We start from the raw sequence: 18,020 nt of genomic DNA, 5'->3' as shown, positions 1-18,020 counted from the left end.
TTTAAGTATTTCATTCTGTGATCCATTGGTATTATTTTTTTCTTAAATTACGTATAGATATATCTTTTATTTGTTGCCATTTGAAACAACAAACAGTCACATTTTTTAATCTCTTCATTCTTTCTTCTCCCTGATTCAAAACAATACTTTTATCATACACTAGATTTCTCTAGGTATTTAGATCTATTTCTGGACAATTTGTTCTTTTCCATTAATTTATCTGCCTATTCTTTCTTTAGTGCAACATTTCTAATTATTACTCCTTAGAATATTTTAAGATCTGGTCAAATTAGATACTCTGTATTCATTACTTTTCTTTAAAGAAAAGTGTCAGAAATCATTTTTTTCCTGAGAATTTTTACCAAGCTGATATTATAATTAGAATTTCCAGTGATAATTTTAGCTTGACATGGAACATATGTGAAATAGCTATTACTACCTAATTGTTTTAAAGGGGATTTTTGTTTTGTTTTCATGGAGGAAAAATGGATAAATAGGATTGGGTTTGAATTCCAGATGATCTACCTACCATACATATGGCTTTGGGTGAATTGCTTAGCCTCCCTGTTCTTCAGTTACCTCAGCTATAAGATGTAGTTATAATACAGATTTTGTATAATCCTCTTCAGGAAAAAGTGTATGAAAGCTTATAGTAAACACTCAATATATGTTCTCATGTTCTTAAAACGTAAGTGCATATTATATGTTAAAATGACTTAGCTATTTTGTTAATAATTACAATTATCTGTCCAGTGTGTTTAAATTTAGAGACAAGAATGTTTCAACAAATTTCTGCAAATAATTTATGTCCCAAAGATATAGAATTTTGTATGATCTAACTATTTTAGTGACATTGTAACTAGTTCTGTAATTAAGGAAGGGAAGCCATCAGGTTTCTGTTTACTAGATATGCCTGCTTATATCTGAATCAACAACTAGCTAAACTTTAATTCATGTGTTGGAATATTCTGAAGGTCATAGTTGTCCGGTCAGAGATGTGGAAATCTCTTCTGCAAGCATTTGCCGCTAATTCTAGTATCTTAAAGCCCTGTAAGCTAATATCTTCTAAAATGTACTGTGGTATTTGAAATTTTACTTCTTACATTACTCAGGGGAAAGAAACAGTGCACTACACTTAGCTGGCTTCAGCTAAAATTCAAATTCTATTAAAATGAATTCATTCTCTACAGGGAAAAAATATGTCTCCTCAGCTTTATGGGTTCTCTGCAAGCACAATGAGAGAATATACTTAGTTTAAACATCTTTTTTGCTTATTCCGTGTGTGTGTGTGTGTGTGTGTGTGTGTAATGAAAGAGAGAGAGAGAGTGAGAGAAGGGAGATTAGGGTGTACTTGCCCATAGAAGTGGCTGTTACTTTACAGATATTTTACAGCTTGTTTTTTAACCCAAGCTAGGGAATTGGGCTTGTTACCTCCACACTGTAGACCCTAAAGGCCTATGACTTAATCTTATTCACCTAGAAAGTTAGCAACTTTTAAAAATAAGCCATCTCTTGATTACTAACCATCATAAGAACTAACATTTTGAGTGCTTCCTATGTTCCAGTACTGGCCAAAGTGATTTACATGATCATTTCATCTAATCCTCACAATAGCCTTATGAGGTAGAGACCACTATATAATATGTCCAGAGTCACTAAGGTAGTTAGTGGGTAAACAGGATTGCAACCTAGGAAGTCTGATTAATTAATTTTTGGTCTTAGCCTCAGTTATGGAGAGTTGGGGTAGTCATACTTCTCAGTTCATTTTATTGTTCTAAGGTGGTTTATTTAGTCCCATCAGCCACTCTTATTCTCTTCCCATCCTAAAAGTAAGAGGCCAAATTGTCTGACTTTTCTTATAGCCATAATGGGAATCTAGATAATAATGTACTGAGATCTGAATAAAAGATTGAAAAGTAATATTTAAAAAATAGATTTCTAAGATCTCTAATTTTACATGTGTTAAGGTAGAACCTCCTTGGAAATAAGTTAGACATATTTAAATTACTTATTTTATGAATACTGACATATTAGTAATTAATACAGTGATATTAGTATATATAATTAGAAATGAATACTAATTATTCCATAGTAACTGTCCTTCAATCAGATTATAGTATTTATTTTCACAGAATACCACTGAAAAGGCATGAAGCAGATAATCTGGAAGAAATTTAGGTGCAGATAAATATAAAAACAGGAATTTCCATAACTTATAAAAAATTATTTTTAATTATGATGGATACATAATAGTTGTAATTATGATGTATACCTATAGTTGTATATATATAATAGTTGTATATACATAATAGTATAACTTGTAAACTTATGATGCATCCATCCCAGGTAAACTCTCTGAAAGCGAGAACAAAAGGACATGTTGAGAAAGGTCATGGTCTTAGAAATTTAGAGATGTTTTACTAACTTTTTTTATTTCCTATCACAAAGTTTTATTTGTCATCTTGCTCTTAAAGTCCTTTACTTATGATTTCCTTTGTTGCAGAAAGGATTTTATGTGGTTAAATTTATTTGTAGTTTTATCCTATTCTAGTTCTTTAGGAATTAACAAATTCTATTAGATTACTACCTCCTATATCATGTTTCCCTAAATTTGTTTCTATCATGCTTAAGTTACCCTCTAGTTATAAAATATCAGAATTTCTTCTGTTTTTTTCCCATGCATACCCTTTATGATTTTACATTCTGTGATTGTATCTTTCTCCAAGCCTATGTGTTTCTACACAGAAGAATTCAATTTTTAGGAAGTATAGAAATTTCCCCAATATATATTTGAAAATGCATAGAAAATAGAGGTGTATGTATATGTATATATGTAATTTTAAAATTAGGAATACTTTTAAACTCTAGATTTTGAAACGTTTCAGGGCATCAAAATATCACTTTTTAAATTCATAATATAAAATGTATTGAATCAGGATGTTGACAGTAGGAACAGATGTTCAAAAAATGTTATATATAACATATAGCTATCATCAACAGAGAAATGTCATGTTTTCCTTTCATATCACGGCTAATTCTTAAAGGAATAATACTGCTTCTTTACCTATTAACTGAAAAACGAAGCCATGTTTACTATGGTGAGACACATTCCTGCCTCCTTTGTAAAATCAATTCGTGTAAGCACACATTTACTGATCTTCAATGAATATTTTGCAATAAATTTTTAATGTTTCATAAGAAAGCACTGGATGCTCTTAAGGGAAACTAATGCACAAAGTTAAGTGTGAATTTTCTCTTTGCAATTGAGACTAGGTCTGTAGGAAGATGTTAAACTGGTTTGTTACTTGGTTTAAATTACAAAGCTAAAACCCTGTTAGGTCTACAGTTTCTTTCACCTACATAAGTAAACTTGTGTAAACAAGCTGAAAACTATGTATACTAACATTAATAAATATGAAAAAAGCATAAGAGATATAATTTGATAGTAATTGCTAATAAAATACAGTACCACAGTTCAATTAATATGTAATAAAATATATTTTAAAAATAACCAAAAAAAGGTTAAGATGGTGTTCATTTTAAAACACTCCATAGCTAAACCAGAAACAATAAGTGCACATACATGGTTTTATGTTTGGAAAGCGATTTTTCGCTCTATTCCAAGGCAGGTCAGCATCAGTTGAAGAAAGATCCTGAAGAAATTTTGGTAATTCCTGTGGAAATAAAGTTATTGCAAAGTTTACATTTATTGTCAAAAATAATTGTTTGTTCTAAACATTTTTTATTTTTAAATTAAAACACCTATCATAACTGTGGAAACAAGTTCAAAATAACAGTAATGAGTTTACCTAAACTTTCATTATGTAAATATCCTGAACAAAGTTGGTCAGTTGTCCTGAACAAAGTTGATCCATTGTCTATTGCTCTTTCTAAGATAGTATCCTTGCATTTTGGGAAGACTTAAGATGTGGCAACCATGTTAGTGACTACTTTCCATATGATACTAATGGTTTTGTCAGGTACACACTGACTATTATTTATTATTTTAATGTCTACTTAATAGAAAGAAGGGAGTTCAATGATTTATTTTTTGTTTTTTCTCCTTGGGCAGCGTGATTTCATGCCTATTAATCAGTACATCATTGGTCAGTTTGAAAAGATGCCAGAGGTCAATTCCTGTTCTCAGTAGGCATTGTCAAATCGATAGTGGAATGCAAAGGTGTGATTAAGAATGATCAGATACAGATTAAGGGTCAAGAAGATCTATTATTGACATTTTGGTGAAAAATCATATTATCTATCTATCTTGCTCTTTGTAAAACAAGCATCATCAAAAAGGCTGGTACAAGAAAATATGTTTACTATTTTGTTGAGCTGATGATTTGCATTTATGAAATTCATCATTTTCCATTCGAGAAATCTCAACTTGCCAACTTCCTTAAAAAATGTTAAAATATTTTTCTTACAACTTTTTAGACATCATTATAAATTACTTCTTTTAATTGGATAATTCTCTTTTTCTTCTTCTCCTCAAAAAGAAAATCTGGACAGCTGTTTACCTGTAGTTATGTGTTAAGGGAGAAGGATGGTGTAGGCATCTGAATTCTGACTTACTGGTATCAAAGGCTTATAAAATGATGTTTTTAACCAAATGAGGAGTCCTAGAACAGCTTCCTTGTGACAAGGTTTTCAGAGTACATAAAGAAGAGGGGGAAAGGGTGAGTTTGAAAGGGACTGAAAATGGTTCTTACATTTTCTAATTATTTCACATAAAATTTCCATTTATAGATTTAAACAACTCTGGCCTATACCCAATTACCTGGTTGATTGTTTGGATAGAAATGTTACATTGGGTGGCCTTATTCTTATCAGGGCACACAGGACTTCGACAATCTCCCTATTTAGCTATTTCTCCTACCATTTTCTCTCTTTTCAGTGGGATTACAGATGAGCTAGTCTGCTCTGCATCCTTACACTTTTGTACTCATTCCCCCTCCCTGGAATACCTTTTTGCCTTTATCTTTTCATTGGACTTCTGCTCATCCTAAAGTTCACCTCGAAGGTCACCTTTTTTATGAAGTCTTTTCTGACTAATATCTAGATGGAATTGATCCTCACTTCTTTATGCATATCTCCATCATGATGTAGTGTATTTGTAATTTTTTATATATGTCTGTGGTTCTTACTATAATATGAGCTTCTTTATGGTAGGGATTATCATCTTAATAGCTATATTTGTGCCAGCTTCTTAGTATTGCTCATGAATTCAATCATTTCAGTATTCACAATTCAGTGAAGTAGATATTCTCATTTACATATGAGAACATTGAGGCACAGAGAGTTTAAGTAATTTGCCCAAGGTCACTTGGCTGCTAAGTGCTGAATTGATATATATCAATGTGCCAAATACAATGTCTATCACACAGTAGGAGCTTACAAGTATTTACAGTATAAGTGAATATGACATGAGTTAAAAGATTTATTAAATATATGCATCAAATATACATTTGTTAATTATAGCATAATAATTTTTCTTTAAAAATACTTTAAGAAGCATTAGAAAAAAATTAAAAAACAAATTTTTAAAAGCATGGTTTCCAAAAACTTTGAACTAGAAACTTTCTCAATATATGTGAAAATATTATTGCTAATAAAACTTTTTATCTACTCAGTCATGCTTAATGTAATTATATTTGCTCCTATTCTACTGAAATTACACTTTTGCTCCCAAAAAATCGAGAGTTCTTGCTGTATAAATGCTAAGAAAAATTTTATGGTACCATTGATTTTGTTAAGTCCAGACCAATATTACTTAAGAAGCATAACCAAAAAGCTGCAGGAAATATCATTAATCTTCTCACATTTTTGTTATTATTCCCTGAGCGATTGAAATATTATAATCCTGAATTATTTAAGGCAATTGTTCGGTTCTTTGTTTCATATGTTCACATACTAAGAAATTCATGGAAAAAAAAGAAAGTTTTTGGTGGCATTTAGAAATCTATTTTATTTTTATAATATAAAATAATCATCTAAGTTAGGAAAGATGTTTACAAGTCTTAAATTAGCTTACAAATCTGATCTCTGCCATATGTTTTAAAATAATTTCAATTTTATGGATATATAAAATATTAAAAAACAAATTATTACCAACTTTTAAAATAGTTTTAAAGTGATAAGTTCTTAACTTTACATATTTCTATAATGTGATATAGCTTTTATTCCATAGTAACTTAAAAATAAGCTTCATAAAACATGGCAGTACCTGTGTTTATTTATTTTTTTTTAATTTTTGGACAGTTTTAGAAATAATATTATTTTTACAGTTTCTGGAAACATCAAGTTCTGTTTTCACATTCAATGATACCAGTAATGTAAACTAAGCAGACAAATATAAAATGAAATCATTTATTGTCTAAATGTATAGTAATCATTTAAATACAAGATGACATTTATAGTATGACCTAAACCTTGAATACAAGGAAAAACTAATGAACACAGCATTTTAGCTTTGCATCTACATCTGAATGAAAGAACAGAAAAGAAACAAGGACAGGCTGCTATTGCAGGGGAGGTCTGAGGAAGAGCACCTTTTCCTGACACAGTAGGTGAATAATTCTGATCAGGTTGCACCAGAGGCCGACCAGTGTAACATTCCTATCCAAACAATCAACCTGGTAATTGGGTATTGATTATCAAGGCCAGAGTCCTTCATGGCCTTGCATGCTTAAAATGGACATGAAATGTGTCACATGAAACGACTGGAGGTCTTGCAATGTTGTGACAACTGCTAGTAACATACCGAAAATTCTTCTTGAAACTTTAGGTTGTTGTTTGTGCAAAGCTCTTCAACATGTTGCAGGAAGGATTTCTTGCTTATTGGCCTCCAAGTAAAGAAAGGTATAAAATGGAGTCATGTTAGATTGTATTCGTTTGCTTTAACATGGGCAGTGGCTGTACTGTTAAGTTAAAGAACAAGGGACATCTCAAAACCCACAAACAACACAGCCCTTTAAAGTCACTCTGTCATATTTACAAAAGTAATTTTTCCTCTTTAAGTTCACTTTCTTTGTATTCATGGTACAAAATTCCTTCAATTTTTCAGTGACTTTAAATGAAGGATTTAACATTTTCATGAAGAAAGTTTTTCAAGTAAATGTAAGGGCATAAAGTTATCATTGAATCCTAAATCATATAATACCTCTTTGTCATACAGAAAACATTTTATACATTACAAGGTTTTAGAAGATATAAAATATAGCAGTGACCTCATTCTCATAATGACATGGTTTTTAAACCCCAAGGAGTTTAAATATCCCCGTATTACTTCCCAAGCTAAAATACAGACATGCAAGCTTCACCCCAGAGAGAGAGAGAGCATTTCTCCAGTTACCATGCAATTAGTCATGCTTTTATGATTTATATCCAGCTTGGAGGTTTTTCCAACAAACATACAAAAAGGGAACCACACATTAAGATTCACTGAGTCAGTAAATCTCAAGTTGATATTCAAAAAGAAGAAAAAAATACTTAAACTTACCTGATGGATTTTCTATAACTAAGTAACCTGCAACAGAGATTGTGTTAAATGCATTGTGAGTTGAAGGGGACAGCTCATTCTGAAAGAGTTCTAGATTAAAATAATAAAATTATGATAAATCAATAATACATGAGGTGTTATGCCTTTAATAAATATGTGATCATTATTTCAAGTTATATTTCATTTTTTGGAAATTATATTATTTGGACTCACATATGGCCAAATAATAATTTATCTTCTATCTTCAGCTAAAAAGGTTATATTGTTAGGCATTTAGGACACTACATTAAAAATAGCATATAGTATTTAGTAGACTAAAAGAGTTAATGTGAATTATAAAAAAATTTTCTCTATCTATAGAAAGTGCTGAATGAGGGAGAATGGATCTATATAAAATGATATAATATTGCCCATGTCTTGTTTCATGAGTAAGTTTGGATGAATATACAGCTATGAATGAAATTACAGTCATTTAGGTTATTTTAGAATGTCTCTTGTGACAGATCTATGGCCAAGTTATTTATACTCTAAAAAAAGTTAAAATAATTTTTAGCAGCTAACTGATTATGAAACACACACAAACTTAGGGATGGGTGCATCATTAATAACATATTTGTCATGCACAACAAGTTACACTGCAAAAAAACCCCACAAAAGGCACAAAATATAATGAAGTAAAGTGAAGAATATATAACTTTTCAAAACTTTAAATTTTAAATAATATTAGGGATAATTTTACTGTATTCTCTAAGTGAAGGCTGTTTGTAAGATGTGTTTTTGAAGTAAAGGATGAATAAGGGAAAATAACTGGCATAAAAATATTACGAAAATGGTACAAAGAGATGAGTTCAATGAAGGAAAATTGAGTCAAAAGGAAATATATTTCATTGCAATCAAGGAATTGGTGAAAAATATGGGGGTGCTGGAGCAGGTATTACCAAGAAGAATAATAGAATTCTCAGTTAATGATGGGTGTCCCCAAGCAGAAGAAGATATCTCCTAGATTCTCTGGGTATAAGCTGGTAGAGCATCCCATTATCAAACATGGTATCAAAGTGATAGAGTTGCAATAGCTGAGCAAAGAGTCTTGGTGGATATGCTTAACAGCTTCTCATAATACCCTAGAGTGATTCTAAGAAGGCAACAGAGAATTTCTGCCTCTATCTAGATGAATATGGAGATAGCTGAATGGGCTATTGAATCAGAAGAATCTTTGATTTGGGGAAGGGAAAATAGAGTGTCTGAAAATTGGAGGCCCTGGAAATATCTCTGACACGGTAATGGATGACACATGCAGTGGGAACGGAGGCAACAATCAATCCCTGTTGGAAATAACTACCCCTCAGCAAAAACCAGCAAGAAAAAAAGATAACCACAGGCTAGACCCACACTATCTAGCCCCTTTTACCATAACTGGTGTACCAATGTTCCCATCATCATATTTTTCAGAAATATGAAAGAAATGAGGGTTGGGTAGGGCAAATCCTGATTAACTGAACTTAAGATATTAATATAAATGACGGAGATGCTTGAGTTAGCAAGATCCACTTCTCTGCTACACATGGAAAAGAAATTATTGAGCTGTGTAAAGATCAATTTTATTATAACAGGGAACATTATTCCATTTGTGATTGATAAAATTCAAACACACTATATCTGATTTAGTGACAGGCTCATGGTCCACCTATTAAAGGACAGTTAGACTGCCATCCTATAGTGGAGAGATTCTCTCTTTTCCCAAAGGATCTAGGATTGAGGTTGTACTGGAAAAATAATTTTATTGGGATAACTTAAATCTATCTGATAGATACTAGTTTCTGGGAAGCCATCAATAAGTCATTTAGGGAATCAGTACACATTTGTTAAATTCCAAAAGACATCAAACATGAATAATTATATTAAAGTATAAATGAACAAGGAATAGCTAAAGCATAACATTACTATTCACAACCTTATTCTTCTTTAATGATGTCTATTCTTCATTTCAGAAACTACAATTAATTGAATAAACACATACATTTTCTTTTAAGTCCACTTCTTTTCAGTGAAAAACTCCACAGAAAGTTGTTTTATTTTAGTATTCTTATTTACTTTTAAATTGAAAGCTCTCCCTAAAGATACTAATTTTAAAACTTAACTGACTAGTTGTTGGGTTTGGGTGGATATTTGTGAATTTAGGATTTATTATAAAACCTGATTCCCTTATTGGCTTCAAATACCTGCTCCAACAATTACCAGCTATGTTATCTTGAGCAAGTTACTTAACCTTTCTGTGCCTCAGTTTCCTAATTTGGAAAATGGGGGAAATACATGTAAATCAAGTTCATAAAAATAAAGGCCTTAGCAAAGTCCCTGGCTTTAGTAAGCAATACATGTGTAAGTTACTATCATTAGTATTATATTTACTATTTCTAGTTTATTTTGTATGATTTAAGCTGGTCCTACCCATACTGTTCTACAATGGATACTGATATAAAAAGGGATTTTTTTCCAAAAGAATATTTTCTTAATTTTACTCAAACAATGGGTGGACTAGATTGTGTTAAATTAAACAGCAAGAGTTCCTGTTGTATTTGCTCTAATCAGCTTAAAGAGTGATCACAAATATCTAGACTTCAAATCCAAGTCTGGAATTCTAGTTCCCAATTCAAGAATCCAAACAAATCTCTAATATACTGACCATAATTCAGTTTTTATATAATCATGTGAAAACATTTGTAACCACACCTACATTTCTGACATTATTCTTTGCCACTTCCCTTCACACATCCTATTTACACTCCAGTTATTCTCTTGGCATCCCTTCCTATCAATTTTTTACCGTTCCAGGTGTTTCCCTCTTAACCAAGTTCTACTTATTCCTTAACATCTGATTCAAATGTTAACCTCTCCATGGACCTTACTGTGTTCTACTAAAAAAAGAGAAGAGTATTTCTTTCTTCCATGAAATCAAATTTCTAAGGCCAAATCACCTTCTATCTTGTACTATGGCTATTTAAATCCCTGCATTAAAAATACAAATGTTTGCCTATTCTCTGAAGTGAGGTAACACAAGAATGGAAGAATAGGCTCCACATGTACTCGCCATCAAATTGGCACTGACTGATCAACACTATGGTGCTCACACGGTAGTAATATTCTCCAGGGATTAGCGGAATGGTGGGATAAACTCACAACTAATGGATGCGGTGAGCATTGTAGAGGGAAAGGGTATACCTTTAATCCCCACTTGGGTGAGGCAACATCATAAAATGTAACCAAAATGTTTGTACCCTCATAATATGCTGAAATAAAAAAAAAATACAAATGTTTAGTTTCATATATACTTGAGAGCTAGACAAGGATTAACATTTGGCTTACGCTATATCCCTCATAATTTTATTTATAGAAAATACTGAATTAATCATTGTTAAAAGTAAAATTGTGGATTAATTCATATTAAGATACACAGAAAGCAAAATATAAGTGCTCTATTTATCATGAGAGAACATCTGAGTGGAATGTATTTTTTCACTAAATATTAAGAAACAGTATTCTCAGGAGGTCCTAATTCAAAGCTTCAAATAAGTATGACCAATAGATGCATCAATAAACAATATGTGAATCTAAACAAAGGCCATATTAGAGCATCTAACTTTAGAAGTTAACAAGTCCTAGACACTTTGTTAGGAAGTTAGATATATGAACAATAAAATCACTCTTACCTACCCAAGTGTTAAAAGAAAAATAGGTACCAAGTGTGTAAAAAAATAAGTAGAGTCTGATTTGGCTCTATTTTCTTTTCTATATTCTCTAAACCCAATTGCTTCACATAATCTGTTCTTCACATTTGTGTTTACATAACATAAGCAACAAGGTTCTAATAATCTAGTTTTTGGTTTATGTCACAATCACATGTGAAATGAAATATTGAAATACTTATCAGGAAAGCTCAAATTGAGAAGATATATTGGCATAAATTACCTGACTATTTCAAATAAAAAACAGATTTTTTTTCCCTTCTTTGTTGCCTATAGTATCCATATCATTGCTTTGATTCTTAGCCTCATGTTGTATGGGTGTATTTATCCCTTAGGTATTGGTTGCATTCTAAATTGTATTTTTCTGTGAGATTTTAAATTTTTATCTTTATATAGAAAAAGTATTAATTTGAAGAAATTGTAGAGAGAATTAGAAAAGAAGGTGGGACATACTATAAGTAAAATGCATCAATTTGTCACTGATAAGGTAATTACATTCCTTGTAGAAAAAAATTCTTTGGTTAGATAAGCATTAAAAAACTCACAGAAATTGATGTGCATGAAAATCAACAATGTTATTTTAGGAAGGCTATTTTCAAATCAAGTGATTGAGGAGATAAATAAATTCAAACAAAATTGTTATTAATATTTTAAAAAACTTAAAAAAATTATTAAATGGAAAACATTTTTAGAATGGTAGGGTATTTGTATTCACTTACTGTAGTGAAGGTTACTGCCAAATTATATTCAGTTCATTAGTGAATAAATCAAACTGGGAACTGTCCAGATTTCAATAAGATAACTGACCACTTTCCAATATAAAGGGCTAAACATTTTTTATTACATGAATCTTAGCCGTCTTAGATCTTATGCCTTTTGGTTGAAGAGGGTATTATTTCACGTCTGGGCTCATTTCTTTAAAGTCTATCAAAAACTTAAATTCCACTCAGATTACTCTTGATGGATCTAGAGAGGAACCATTTATTTATGTTGGCAGTGGTGATTGAAGACCATATTGTCACAGAGACTCGGCTTTCCCTCAAGGTCAATTAGTTGAAATCTATGGGGAATTAAAATATAGTCCTAATAGAGAGCCACAGATGATAGCCTATAGATTAGCAGCTTAAATCAGCATTACCAGTGGCATAGGACAAACTGAGAAACTTTATTTTTTCTACTTAACCAGCTACATTAGGTTAAAATAAAGAAAATTTCAAATTTATAGCCTTGATGTAAAAACATGTATTTGTACACTTTAATGTGTACTTGTTATTTAAATAACAAAATTGTTAAGGACCTATCTCTGCTAAAATTTATTAATTAATATTTCTAAGTTTTGTATAATACTGAGTGTAAGTTTTGAGTTTGTCTATTTCATCAAGTCACTATTCATAAATTTACATCTATTTCTATAACATTCTATCACTTTATCCAAAGCGTCTACTGTAATGCTTTCAAAATTGTCTTAAATTTTGTTCTTTCCTATTGTTTTTCTTTGTTCTAGGCTTTAAAATAATGTCCTTTCAGATCCTTCTTCATTCTTTTACCAACTTACTAATTTTTCTGTGGCCTTTAATACAAATTTAAAATATCCTAACCAATGGTTAGTACTATGCATCTGACTCCAAAACTTCACTTTATAAGGGAAACATACCATCTGAATAAGTGAGTAATATAATACTTTTCTCATTTAATTAGAAAAACAATCAATTAGTGAGTGCTATATATTACTTTTTCAACATGTCTCCTCATATCTGTAAGGACAAACAGGTTTAAAAGGAGCATGTGAAGAACAGCTCTTTGGAGGCAATGTCTCGCTTTTTTCATCAAAGTACTTCCAGTGCCTAGAACAGTGACTGGCGCTTGAGAGGTGCCCAGTTGGTATTTCTTTTATTCAAAGAAGATGAAATGGCCTCATAGATTGAGAAGGGAATGCAACATTCTTGCTGATGTCAAGGAGCTGAGGTATGAGCTCCAGTGTGGCAGACGTTGCATTTTCCATATTACTAAGCCTCTCTCACATTAGCAATTTGAAATTGAATTCTTGCCAGATGTTTTATTTTGTCAACCATGTATTCTAAATTTAAACCACAGGTATAAATTAGCTACCTCAGTGGCAATAGGTCAGAAGTGGTAGATAGAGAGGAGGAAGAGACTGTTGAAAGCTGTGTGAAGAGGTGGACAGGGGTTTTCTGCACAGGAGACAGAGGGCACAACAACAGCTACGAAGAAGTCCCCAGGGCCTGAACTGTTAGCAAGGGTGGTACGTAAGCAATGAAGTTCCTCTGTTAGAGGTTACAAGCAAACCTCAGAAAAATAGATTTGGAACAAGACAAGTCTACTTTAACTAGTATGATATATGTAGAGGTGTTACATAAAGGTTCTGATTTGCCCAAACTATTAAGTTTATCTTTGTCAAGATAAGGGTTATGACTGAGCAGGACACTGCTTCTAGGAAAGAAAATTTGATGATAGAGACAGTGAGGGTTCTGTAAAAATGGAGGTATTTATCTCTGTGATACTAATGGCACAGAGCAAAAAAAAAAAAAAGTAAGGTAAAAGCATCTTATTTTTATGATGACAAAGAAAGACATTCAGCAGAGTTGCTTTACTAAACCACCTGTGAGTCTGGAATGCCCAGAGGTCAGCTTTGAGTGCTGGACAAAAATGAATATATTATGTGTGGTGTGATAATTAGCTCTCTAGTTCAACAGATTCTTACTTTGACAAATGTTTGAATTCTATCAAGAAAGTGTTTTCATAAAACTATTTTAATTCAGTCAATGGGAACTTCGTAACTGATTTAAAATAAAACCAGTTTACTCATGATTCCAAAATGCTAAATGTGTTGAGAGTAGAAATAGACTCAGCTTCCTCTGGTTTCATAATGCTGATTACTATTCATGGTCAACCAGCCTTATGGCTCATGAAGAATGACTCCTCTGTAGTAGATTTGTGATTTTGAAATCAAATGCATTCTTATTCTCTGCCTCCATTCATATTCTTTGTGTGATTAAATTTTTTATAGTATCTCTGGGGCACTCAATCAATTGCTGGGATCCCTGCTAATGCTGACATTTTGTTATGCTACTCTCAGAATGAATCAAGAAAATTTTGCTTGAGAGTACAAATGTCATTTCTGACCATCAAGGGAGTACCTGGAAGCATGCATGGCTGGCTGCCCATTGGTCAGAACAGAAGCAAAATTTCCATGAAATATGCCACTCTGTGCCTGCACCAGAGAGTCAGAAAATGGAAAATCTCATTGTCCTGATCCTTACGGGTTACCACCTACAGTTGCAGAAATGAGCTTGTATGAAGTGTGAATTCAATCTCCACCCATCAGATGGAGAACTCAACTCTTGTGTCATGGTAATAATAGAACGAGAAGCCTGTAAAGAAATCTAGGTGAAAACTTAATTTACTATCAAAGCTAACACAACATGAGAACACAGCAAATTCTCAGGACATGCACATTACGAGTCAATGCGCATTTTGATAAGATTAACTTTACCATATCAATAGCATGCAATATTATAGAGGACACGTGGTAAGTAGAAAGAATAGATTATTGGTTTTTTTTTTTTTTTGGCTTTGGAAACTATAGCACATTAAACAACAAGATACTCAATATTATGTATTTTAAAATATAGAGCACACTACCTAACAAGATTAAAATAATCACAGCAAAGCTCTGCATTACCACAGTAACTTACTGGATGACAAAAATCTCCTTGCGTCTAAAGAAAAATGAAGAGTATCTGGAAGTAAAGATTCATTATTTATTTAGTATACACACACACTGCATTATTTTTGATTTGCTACTACAAGAACAAGAGCATCAAATATCTCAAACTTCATTCTACTTGCAGGACATTCATTGTATTCTGTATTCACATATTTTTGCCATTGTTTGCAAACATAGCTTAAGTTTAGAACAGAAGTAAAATTAATGACCAGAATTTGTCAAAGAATGATGACAAAGTGCAAATTATTTTACATAGGATTTCATACACTAGTTAAAAACATGGTTTTGTTGAAGCCAAAATAAGAATTGCCCTGCTAAAAGTGTTCCAGTTTCTGCGAATTTGATCCAACACTAAACTTCTTTGCTTCGTATTGTAAGACAGTAAAAACATCAAAAGATTTCATCCTTAGATTCATTCTCAGCATACAGAGTATGTCCCAGAACATTTCTGTGCTTAATTATACAACCAAAGAGATCTACAGTCTATATGCTGCACTGTAATAGGGGTTTATGCCTGGTCAATTAATGTTTTGTTTTTTGAAATGATGTGAACTTATTTTTCTAAACACTATGCTAAATAACCTTTATATTTATACATTAAAAAAAAGAAAATGCTGATGGAAAAGAATAACATGAGTCAACGTCTGTTTAATAGAGTTTACATTTATCTCCTCTAGTAAGCTTCAGAGTTACACACACAGACACATATACACACATACACACACATGTATCTTGAGACCTCAGAGACAGGAGACCTGGACTAGCTTGCACCTCTGCTACTTATTAGCTGTATGACCTCAGTTACGTAAACTCTCTAAGCATGACTTTTTTTCCATCTTTAAAATGGAGATAGGAATACTTACCACAAAGGGTTGAAAGAGTTAAGTGAAATCATTACATGTAGAATTTAACACATAGTAGTTGCTCACAAATAGTAGCAATGATTATGTTAGCAAACTCCGTATGTTAAAATAGATTGAGGTAGTTTTCAATTTTACAAATATAAATACCAAATATATTCTGATTTATAGTTTACAAAGCACATTCATGGGATTCTTTTAAATACTAAGCTTCCTGAAGACATAATCATGTATTTAACAATAATTCAACATGTACATTTTTAAATTATTGAAGAAAGAAAATTATTAAAGAAGGAAAGGTTCTCTTAAAATAGCAATTTATAATACCATTCAATTGTTTGCTTTATTTTGTTGAGAATTTTAATTCTATTCATGATTACTGGATTAGGCCTTGAGGCTTAAAATAATGTCATTACATTCACTTAACTAAAATAGGCAGGATAATTAGTATGAAGTGGTGCACAAAATTTTCAGAAAAAAATTGAGGCCTAAAATAAATTGATTTTCTTTTAAGTAAGAATATTAGTAACATTGATTAATGTTGTTTTATTATTTTTTCCTGATTTAGTCACCATAGGAAACAAAAATTCCATAACTTAATTAAGTGTGGAAAGTGAGAGAATGTATCTTCAAACTCCTTGTGAAACCAAATGGAATATAATTAAATAATGAGAGTTTACATGTAACAAAAAAATGCAGGATGGGTTTTAAAATGTTAAGTATACAGGCAGAGAGCACAAAATAGTTAATTTCTTAAATATAAAACCTCCAATTCTTGAAAGGATTTAGTACCAAGCACCATGATTTACAACTAGCTAACTCCCTAAAATTAGTAATTTAATTCTTGATTAGAGATTCTTCTTTTATCATTTCTCATTCGGATTTGGGAAGACATATAACACTGAGGAAAATTATAAGCTCAAGTTAGCATAAATTTTGGTAGGTTGGAAGAAAAGACCATGCCTATTCATGTAGAAAGGGCATTTGTTAGCTGGGTAGATTTAAAGGAAATTATCAAAGTTCTTTCCTGCAGACAACAAAGATAAGGCATGAGTTACCCAACAATTTAGAACACTAACTCAAACTCCTTGGTTATTCACTCTCAGAATCTACCATCAGTCTCTGTTTGACTCTTGAACGGATTTAGATCTTCAAGCACCTCAAAATCAGGTAAAGAGCTTTTAAGTTTCACTGAAGGACAGGCCCCAGGCATGTGTGCATGCAGCTAATTGTGAAACCATGAGTTATTATTTTTTCTAGTCTTATTGTCTAATGTATTAGTGATTTTATCAATATAAAAAAATCTTGAATAAATAGTAAAGCTGAACATAGGTCTCTGTAATGAAGAGTTAATACCCAAACAACTTAATTGCTATTTTAATGCATTTCAGCCATAAATCCAGCAAAGCATATTATTATGTGCCATTGGAATTATGAGCAAGTATGTTATACAGTTATGAATACCAGAATCATAACAAACAAATAAGAAAGTAAAAAGCATGAAAACTAACATTTCCAATTTTGCTATCATTAGGGGTAACACATACTAATTTTCTACGTGCTAAATAAAAGTTATTTAAAATATAATATTATTTCACTTCTAAATCTTTTTAAAAATAATATGACCTATAACTAAATAAACATAGAGGTAGGAAAATAAATAATGAGGAGTCAAGGTCAAATAAGGCAGTCCCTAAATTATAAACATCCAATAATGAACAAACTAAACAGTACTTGCCCACCTTTCCCATTATCTGAAAATTCTCTGTAGCTGCCATGGCAGTCATTGTGAAAAAACAAAAACAAAAACCTTATAATTTTTTGATAATGGCTATACTCAGTGTTCAGAAGTGGAGAAAGGGGCAAGCTGTGAAAACATGCAGAGTTTAGGGGATCTAATCTCAGCATAGCCCGCCTAGAATGTAACCTCTTTGATAAGGAATACTCCAAAACTGTTTAAAAACATATAATATAACAAAGATCTACTTACTAAGGACTTTTGGAGGGAGGTTAATAAATATTCCTTTTTCAAAAGTGAAAATGCTGCACAAGTGATACGGGATGTTACAAGTTTCACATATTAGTAGGAGCAGATTCACCTAAATTATTCAAATAGCTAAAATTAATTGCACAGAGAGATATGAATTTTATTTCTTGTACAATTTCAGGTG

The 18,020-nt window shown here is 31.7% G+C and overlaps 1 protein-coding gene across 1 annotated transcript in view; it reads right to left on the bottom strand.

Annotated features, from left to right (window-relative positions):
* Window positions 1–18,020, bottom strand: part of PTPRQ (protein tyrosine phosphatase receptor type Q) — a 193,900-nt gene that overhangs the window by 25,423 nt on the left and 150,457 nt on the right. The window contains exons 36-38 of the mRNA XM_069489984.1: window positions 7,502–7,528; window positions 6,764–6,845; window positions 3,584–3,674 (exon numbers count right to left, since the gene is read on the bottom strand). Of these exons, the coding sequence (XP_069346085.1) occupies window positions 3,584–3,674; window positions 6,764–6,845; window positions 7,502–7,528 (200 nt within the window). The remainder of the gene's footprint in view (window positions 1–3,583; window positions 3,675–6,763; window positions 6,846–7,501; window positions 7,529–18,020) is intronic.

The sequence above is a fragment of the Eulemur rufifrons genome, chromosome 16 (assembly GCF_041146395.1).
Source record: "Eulemur rufifrons isolate Redbay chromosome 16, OSU_ERuf_1, whole genome shotgun sequence".
Classification (NCBI taxonomy): domain Eukaryota; kingdom Metazoa; phylum Chordata; class Mammalia; order Primates; family Lemuridae; genus Eulemur; species Eulemur rufifrons.
This window is presented reverse-complemented; position numbering and strand designations above follow the sequence as displayed.